The 9,685-nt window shown below is 28.5% G+C and overlaps 1 protein-coding gene across 4 annotated transcripts; it reads left to right on the forward strand.

The window, feature by feature from the left end:
* The first annotated feature begins 289 nt into the window (after positions 1 to 289).
* LOC119663858 (23 kDa integral membrane protein-like) lies at positions 290 to 2,429 on the forward strand. Of its 4 annotated transcripts, none has more exons than XM_038073457.1 (6): positions 290 to 378; positions 890 to 957; positions 1,051 to 1,205; positions 1,268 to 1,426; positions 2,060 to 2,248; positions 2,316 to 2,429. In XM_038073457.1, the coding sequence occupies exons 2-6, from the start codon at positions 942 to 944 to the stop codon at positions 2,397 to 2,399; spliced, it is 603 nt and encodes a 200-aa protein (XP_037929385.1). In that variant the 5' UTR covers positions 290 to 378; positions 890 to 941; the 3' UTR covers positions 2,400 to 2,429. The 4 variants fall into 4 exon arrangements, with proteins under 4 accessions (XP_037929385.1, XP_037929387.1, XP_037929384.1 ...); XM_038073459.1 differs by having other exon boundaries at positions 1,096 to 1,205; XM_038073456.1 differs by having other exon boundaries at positions 327 to 378; positions 1,047 to 1,205.
* Positions 2,430 to 9,685: the final 7,256 nt, after the last annotated feature.

A 9,685-nucleotide genomic window follows, 5' to 3' on the forward strand; every position in this document is an offset into this window, starting at 1 on the left:
ACTTAACATAGCTAAACATAGTTCAGTCTTGCTATTTTGATGGTTAGAAGATGAGTTTATATGAAGTGATCGAATAAATTATAAATTAAATTAAGATATGTAATATAATGCAAAAAATGAAAAGTAAAATTTGGTAAAATGTTTGAAAATAACATGAGATCTTTTGTTTTAAAATATATGTATCATATATTTGTTTTTGTTTAAATCTTATCAACTGGGCAAATTGTGTCAAAATATATTGAAAAAGTTAACAAAAACAACATTTTATTATATGAGACAAATTAGAAAAATTTAATAAGAATTAATATCAATTAATTTCAGTCGAGCGGATTATTAGAACAAAATGAATAATACATCGTACGAAGATGTGAGATAATAGTTAAGTATTAAATTACTAATCACACTTTTTAGTTAATTCGTTTATATATTTATTTATTAATTTGTTTGTGAGCTTTCACAATAAATATATGAATATTAAAGAAATCTCGTCATAAAATTTATTCCTTTAACTAAGTCCTTTTTGAAATATTCTGGAATTGTATTGCTTTTGAAAACTAAAATCTGAATAATTATTTATAATTTCAACATTCCAAAAGTCTAAATTTAAGATAAAAATATCTTAAAAACAAAATTATTTTCGAAATCTGTCGATGATGTCTTGGTGTTCATTTTGCACCCTGTTGCTGGTGGTGCCTGGACCAGAAGCTCCTTGCTTGTCTATTGTTATGGTACTGATTTACACTTAAAACATGTATCCTTAAGAAAGACATGCTTCTTACCACCGTGAAGACAATTTTAATATTTTTTATTTAAATTTACTGTTTTATTATATATTTATTTATTGTTTCAACATATAATTATATTTTAAATGATTTCTTTTTATTTCTAGTCAGTAAAATGAAGCTGCTGTATGTTCTTAAAAAGGTTTTCATTTTCATAATATGTATTTCAATGGCTGTAAGTAATTATAAATGCAATATATACACACACATGTATATATATATATATGCATATATATATAAGTATATAATTACAATATATCCTAGACAGCTGGATTTTGCTTATTGTCGATGGCTATTTTATGTGCACTTTCAGCTCCAAAGAATTATCTCAATTTTTTAAATGTTGTGGGATTTTTTATTTTGGTTATGACAACCATTGGAGCTTATGGTATGTTCCAAGAACACATTTACTTTTTGATATCTGTGAGTTAATCATATTATATATTTTCACTATAATATCACCAAATAGTTTGATTTATTTCTAGTTTAGCACTTTCGGAATAATGGTACTAATTTTACAAGTCCTTGGCATTTGTTATGCCAGTGAAGAGGACGAAGTTGAGAAGATTGCTTATAATCACGTAGAAGACATGTGGAATACACAGTTAATAGTTGATGGTTATATGGATGAAATGCAGTGGAATGTATGTAAATTTATTTGTAATTTGTTGAAAGAAATTGAAATACCGAATTATTTTAATTCCGCAAATACAATAATTTTGAATTTATCCTAGTTATATTTTCATTTTCTAATGATTATCACAGAAAACTGAATTCGGATATTTTATAAAAAGAAGAAAAGAATAAATATTTCTTTTTTCGTAAAAAAAATATAGCAATCATAATTCTTACAAAGTGACCTCCAAGGAGTTATTACAGTTAGTATAATATTTTTGTTAGGACATATCCTTAAGATGACTTTATGTTATATCATAGACCTTCTATTTCAATTTAATAGGTTTATTAAAATTGATTTGGGAAAGTAAACACTTAAAAGAACATTACTCATCTTTTCAGAACTACTAACTGTGCTAGATTGTATAAACCGTTTAACTTTTTCAATTATTAAAAATCTTGATAAAAAAATAAAAAAATAAAAAAATAAAATAAAAAAAGATATTGAATTTGCTTATTTTCTGCTAAAACAATAATATACGATTATACATTCCATCACGTATGATATTACGTCACATATTTTTTAATAATATTTATTGATTTCAAAATACATATATATAAATTTTTAGTATTAACTTAAATATAAAATAAATTTCTTTCAGTTTCATTGTTGCGGTAAAAATGGCCCACATGACTACATTGAAATATTACGTGAAATACCGGGATCATGTCAAACTGGGAAAGGAAAATCATCTCATTATGAAACGGGGTGTCGAAAAGCAGTCAATGAAACATATAGATCATATTTTAAATACCTTTTATTATCCGAACATTTAAGTTTAATAGCAAACGTAACTATATTCGTTAAATATTTATATTTGAGTTCCTAATAAATAAATTTCTTTTCTGCTTTCTTAGACAATTGGGTGGATTGTAGGTACAGTAATATTAGTTGTGCTTCTCTGTAGACAATATCGCCGTAATGCAGTCGAAGAAACTTAATTTCTAATGCGATGAATACTATAAATATATGTACAAATAAAGTTAATTCATTTATGATAATTGAATTAATATAAAAAATTTAATTATTTAATTACTTAATTATTTGATAATATTAAATATTAAAAATGTAATTCTTCGTTAAGTTTAAATTAAAGATTGAAGAAATGAGTATCAATATGCGTGTGTTACTCATACGCCACCAAATTGTTAAGACACAAATATGCTTGGGAAATGATGAATTTTAAATGGGAAACGGTTCTTGAAAAATTTTAAATTGTAAACGTTGCATTTGAGCTAAAGGTTTGAAAGGCTCATACATTTTTTAAATTGACAAAGTTATAATTTAAACCTTCAATTTTAAGAGCAGCAGTTACACGATAGTCAATTTTTTTACGAAGTGAAATAGAATATTTGGATTTGGAAGGTATTGGTTTCAATAGCATGGCGCCAAAAGCCACACACCACGTCATGTTTTGGGTTTGTTGGGCAAAAAACTTCCCGGATGTGTAAGCGTACGTTTTGATGATCTCAATTGACCATTAAGTACATGCGATTTATGATTAATAAACTTTTATGCTTAGATTATATAAATCTTTGCATTTATGTGGACTGTCTTCAAACTCTCAACAGTTTAAAAACGAATATCCATCAAATTATGACTGAGCTTTTTCCAGTGAGAAAATTACCTCAAGAACATACAGTACTGTGATTTAGTTTTTGGCGTAATAAATATTAAAATGACGTTATATTTTATACCTAATGACAAATCTCAAACAATGTATTGATATAAAACTTGCTTGAAATCTTAATCTTAAGTCTGTTCTATTTACGTTAACTCTCAGAAGCACAAGCATTCTATACTTATTATTTTACAAAATACAATATTTGTTCATTTGAAGTAGTTATGTCAATCCAGACTTTATCAAGAGCCAGTAATTTGTTATGTTATCTCTAACAAAACCTACATTTGTATATTACATATAACCGACTTGCTGACATCACTCTGATCTAGGTTCCTGGACATAGTAGACTTGAAGAACACAAATAATCAGACGGTTTGGCACGCCTTAGTGCGTACCTAGATGTATTCAAATGGGTATGAGCTTATTTTCGCTTAGAGACCGTACTTATCTTTACTTTCTTCAACTTGCCCATAAAAAAAAGAAGACACTTAGTTCATGTGTTACTTCTAGATTGACAAGGCTTTCATACAAAGCTTTGTAAAACTTATTTAAAGGGACCACGTGAATACTACAAGTCTTCCTGCAGTTCTCTCTTGTCACTGGTGTATAGAAACACAAGTAGAGAAACTGCGTATTAATGCTCATTGTAGAACTTGTGGAAACTTGTAGAAACAATCAGTCATTTCCGCTGTGTCTGCCCGCCACGGGCATCCAGAAGGTCCAAAAGATTTTTGAAGAAACACTACGCTGACAGTTTGTTCATCGGTTAGAATTAAAGATCTATTCAATGATCTAAATTCGACGGGATGAGTTTAGTTTTTATCTTTTTATATCTTAAGGTTTCTTGCGAGAAAAGTGGTAGTAAAACGTCTGACCTGCCACTGCAACCATTCAAACAATCGAAACGAGCAACTTGAAATCGTCAGTTGTCAGTCATAATTCGTTCTTTTATTGATTCCCTATTGTTTTTTTTGGGTTTTATTAATGTGCTGTGGTTTATTATTTTTGTTGCTTTTAATTACTCGTTCTTGCATATTCACAATTATGTAGTTAAGATTTTTCTCAATGAAACCCACACGAAGCAGCGACACGCAACGAACGCTAGCATATTCGGCCACACATTTAACGAGTAAAAAGCGATGATGATGATGACGCTGACGCTGACATAAAGTTATGAGTAATTATGACGTAAGTATACAAATCTACAAATATTAAATTAAATGTTGACATAAACAAACAAACTGACAATCTAACAATCTAACAACCTAACAACCTAACAAGCATACAAGCCCACATTTTCTAAACGATAGTTTCGCGGTTTTTCAAACGTAAAAATACTGGTTTCTTTTTTTCCCGCGTTGTGGCATATTTGTAACAACAATACTCAACACTCACACATGCACACGAGCACACCGCAAGCACAAACGCACACACTCAAAACTATAAATCAGATTTATATTGCTAGATTGTTTATGGGCAAAGTAATCATTTAATTGTAATGCGCTTAGAAATAATTTCAAAAACATCTGGCAGAGTACGAACGAGTGCTGAACTTTTTCCAGCTTTGCTTTCGAAACGATTTCATACGTTGTACTTCTTATTAGAAAAAAATTATAAAAAAAAAGAAAGAATCTAAATGAAAAAAAAAAATACAGCAAAATAAACAATACGTAATTTCATACAAAATAGATTTGATACACACATATGCCTGCCTTGGCTGTGCGGTTGTGTGTCTGTGTGTCTGTCTGTCTGTTTGTCAGTCTATCTGCCTGGCTTTGCTTATATGAATTTTACACTCGCACAATATTTTTTGAGCTAATGCAAATATTGCTTTGTTGGTGTCAAGATATTTAGTTTGTTCGTGACCGTGGCCATTAAAAGTTGTGCATGTTTTCAGTTTGGAACTCAAATTCAATCTATTTGCGTCTATAGATTTTAGCTTTTAGTTTTTGAAGTTTCCGGGCTAAAGTACGCGCTCTCTAACTCAAGTGGTGTATATGAAATATCTATTAAAAATTTATCTCGTCGTGCTTCGGTGCATTTTGAAACACATTTCAGACCAAAAGTTAAATAATTTTACATAAAATTAAGTAAAGTGTTAAGGTTTCGTATACGGAGTCAAAACTATAGTACAAAATGGGTTGCGCAACCGGTGCATTGAAAGTCACTCTATGCATACTCAATATCCTGTCCACGGTAAGTTATTAAAAACCATAAAAAATTAATCATTTAAATAATTAAGAACAGAAACTTTTAGATTAATATGTAAAATTATAAATGATCTGATAATATTAAATCAGATCAATCTGTTTATTGTTTTAGCAAATAAATTTTTCATTATATATGGAAATCTGTATGTATCTGTCTGAACTAGATGCATATAGTGAATATTTATAAGATTTATAAATATATTTATTTACTGATTTACTGATTAATTAGTACAAATTATTAATACAAACTACCTGCTAGTATATAATATTTATTTTTAATATTTACACATGTTTCCAGTACTAATGTTAGCAAGTTAATATATTCAAGTACACATACTTCTAATCATATGGATCGACCATTACCCAAAATGCAATTAGTAGCGGATTGAAAAAGTACAGAGACTGACAAGCCTGCGTATTTTACGAGCCATAAGTATTGCATTTAAAGAATACTTAAATAATATTGCATAACTTAAAGTTTTCGGTGTCTAAGCCGTGAAAATCAGCTAACTATAAACACTTAAAAATTTTAAATATGATTAAAAAAAATGATCACGACTTGGTCAATGTTGATTTTGAGTCAATTACATATCACATGACACAAACTCTACATCTTACAAATAGAAATCCTAATTCGATTAAAAAGTATAATAGCAGTTTGATCAATCTTGATTTGCGTTCACCCACACTGCAGTGGCTTATCCAATCTTGATTTAGGATCAATTATATTACACCACTTCTGGATCCTACAAACAGAATTCCTAGGCTTTACTTAGATATGACTGATTCCGATACTTCAATACATACTGTGATGTCTGTATGGTTTAGTAACATAAATAGAGTAAACTCAGATTTGCAATAATAAATAGGTTATGGACTTGTACCAAAAACTATGAGATCGGTAGAACACTGAAACCTATATTAGATAAGAAAAGAACTAGAGATTTTTTGGACTTTAGCAAACTTTCAGTTTGAATTATGTCTTATATTGAGGTTTTTCGAGTTAGTGCAACTGGGCACTTTTACTCTTTCTTAGCTAGGGAGTTTCTATAGAGTCCCTCCTTTCTGTTTGACTAATTTATGTGTCTTCCAGTTTGTGTGCTTACTAAACTGTTAATGGGGCAGTGTACTATTGCGCCAATATCTAAGCGATATTGTATTCCAACGAGTGGTGTTCCCATGATGGTGTGGAATCGATTAGTTTTTCTTTAAGATTACAGATTGAGTAACTTTATTATCTAATAGATTATTTCTTCCTCAATGCGGAAGATATAGCGAGGGTTGACTTATCGGATTTTCTTAAGTTCAACTAGAAGACCAAATGGTTTAACAAAGAATCCACATATTTGCCTAGTCAGTTGTTATAATATTCCATCAAGAAAAAAATTATATTAAACTGCGACATTTATTTAGAAAATAATATATATATAATAAGTAAAATTATGTATATATAAGTTCGCGAAAAGGATTCCAAAATCTAACGCGTTATAGGTAAAAAATAAACTGATATAGTTATTAACATAATATTTTAGATTTGGAGAGCAAGAAGTATATTAACAATCGTTTCTGAATTTCAAACTAATTACTTTATATTTAGATATATTCTATATACTACATAGTATAAACATATATTCTGTTAAGATGTTTTTGCAGAAAGACTTGTCGGGGGGTATTTTCGGAACTCAGTATGTAACAATCAATTAGTTCTGCTAAATTAAAAAAAAAATGTATTTGTTTTCGTTATTTTCGTTACGTCTATGGTAAACAGTACATCTACTACAGCAGAAATAAATAATAATATATTTTTAATTAAAATTAATGTAGAGGCAAGTACATTTCTAGATTTTAAACCAAAGTAATAGTATTCAGTAGCAGTATTCGTTATTTAGAACTTTTCTTTTATGGTATTGGTGTCCTAAAGATTCTCTAGTTTGATTTAATTTGAAAAACAGCAATCTATAATCCATTTCAAATACTAGTTTCATTATTTTCAATAACTCAATTTCATGTCATCGTTTAATTCCAATATAGCTTGGAAATCTAAATAAACATTTACCTACAATAAATGTATCCGTGAATCCACGGGCACCACGGGTAGAATAGCTTTTAGATATTGATTAACGAAAAATTCAACTTTAATATTAAATAATATTTTAGAAGTATTTGGGAATGATTTATTGTGTTATCTAATACTTATATAGTAGCTGAGAATAATATTAATATTTTTGAATTTCTCGTCCCCCTTATCTATCACAGTGACTTTAACAAATCACCACGAAAGTATGTTTTTACATAAATAGTTTTGTCAAAAATATATATTGTATTTATAGTTACCCTAAATATCTCCCACTTTGAAACGACAAAAGAAATGTTGTCACCTGCGTTGCATATGTAGACGATCAATATATATATATATATAAATATATTTGTACTAGATTATTTACTTTTTCCATTAAGTTGCCTAAATATTTCCATTCCTTTTATTTAAGTGGATGCGCGTATTAATCTTGTACACAAAACTCAGGAATTTTTGTACAGAAGAAAAGGAATATATATGTGGTAATACGATTGTGAAACAAAAATATCATTCACATGTTGTATGATACGAAAAACAAATAAAGTTTCACTAAATCAAATCTATATCAAAGAATCGGTAACCACTTAAAAAAATTTATATATAATTAAATCATAAATCGCTTGTAAAAAATCCGCTAACCGCTTGAAAATCCCCATTCCTAAAATTAAGAAAAATCTTGATGTTTTATAGTGTGTAGGTTATACATATTCCATATTCTTACTAAGAATCAGCGTTATCACTTAAATAATTTGTTGGACCCAGATGTTTGTCGTTTTTGTGAAATGTGCATCAAAATAATTGAGCACTCTATTTGTGGATGTCCACCTATTGGCTTCACCATTTAGTTGGTCTTGTCATATATAAATATGTCCTATATGTATAGTGTTAAGAATCAAGAATATGGACAATAGATATATTTAGATCGCATGGGATCTTGTTTTCAAATCTTAAACCAAAGTATTATTTCCAAACAAGGCGAAACGTTCGCAAAAAATACCCTGTATAACAAAATTATTATATATAAAAATACTAATGAAACTCATCATTACAAATAGAGAATTAAGTTATTTAATTTTTCAGTTCATTAATTTTTCAAATCACTAAGAAAAAACTTCTACTTAAGATTGCCGTGCGAGTGTGTGAATCCAAATAATTTTCTATTAAAAAATTAGCATTTTTGCAAGTATGGTAAATATGGTAGTTTGCGAGCAATTACCATTGCCATTACCTCAACCACATGAGCTATGTGTGGTGCTATTACTGCCGAGTAGAGACAATGGAAAGGCAATAAAAAAGGTACGGGTGCCTTTGTGCTACCATTTTTCAGTACTTACCTTGCAGATGATATCATCTTTAAAATGAGTACTGCTTATATTACTCAGTGTTTTATGGTTTCATTCTTGTGGTAAATTACATATTACTTTTTTATTTTTTCATTTAATATAATTAAATTAAATATACTTTTCTATGTTTGTATCTGCGTATATAGTATATCTGTTGGAATGTGCGTTAGCCTATCAAATAACAACTGTCATTGGCCTTGGCAATAAGCGAAGTAGTTACCATGTGTTAGAGATACCTTGGATTGCTATCTGAATAGGATCACATATCAATTTGTAAAGATTAGGGAAGTCTTCTGCATATATACGAGTATTTTAGTGAACAATCAATGAATTTCGAATTTAAATCAAAAAGTGATTAAAATTTAACTAAATTGTGTTTACGCTTAGTAACAGAAACATGAATTTTATTAGACTTTTTTTTATTACTCAGCTTTAAATTAAAAACTTGCTCGTTAATATAATTAAATTATATTTTATTATTTTTTTATTATTCTGTGTGGTTTAATAAATACCACACTACTATGTTTTATATAGTACCAAAATATTAAAAGCAAATTAAAACTAATGTAAAATATATAAAAATATTTAAATAATATATTCAAAAGCCTTTAAGAATGTAGAAAAATAATTTTTTTAAGTACATATTTGATCTTTCAATAGGTCTTTCTGTGGCTTACGGACGGGCAGATTCATAGCCTAACCAAAGCTTGAGCCTGTTAGTTTACAATTAACAAAATAAGTTTAAATAATTTTTTCCAACGGCCGACTTCACTGCTGTGTGAAAATAAAAAGAAATAAATACCTTGAATTTTGCCAAGAAAAAATCTATCTTATAACTGTTTAAATATCAAGATATATAGAACTTAAATGATTTAATAATACTCATTGAAAGATATTACTTATATATTATTTTTTTTTATAAATATATCACTGTTTCGGGTATTCTATTTAAAGTAGGTAGAATTAAAAATTT

This window comes from Teleopsis dalmanni, unplaced genomic scaffold (genome assembly GCF_002237135.1).
Source record: "Teleopsis dalmanni isolate 2A unplaced genomic scaffold, ASM223713v2 unscaffolded_contig_0992, whole genome shotgun sequence".
Classification (NCBI taxonomy): Eukaryota; Metazoa; Arthropoda; class Insecta; order Diptera; family Diopsidae; genus Teleopsis; species Teleopsis dalmanni.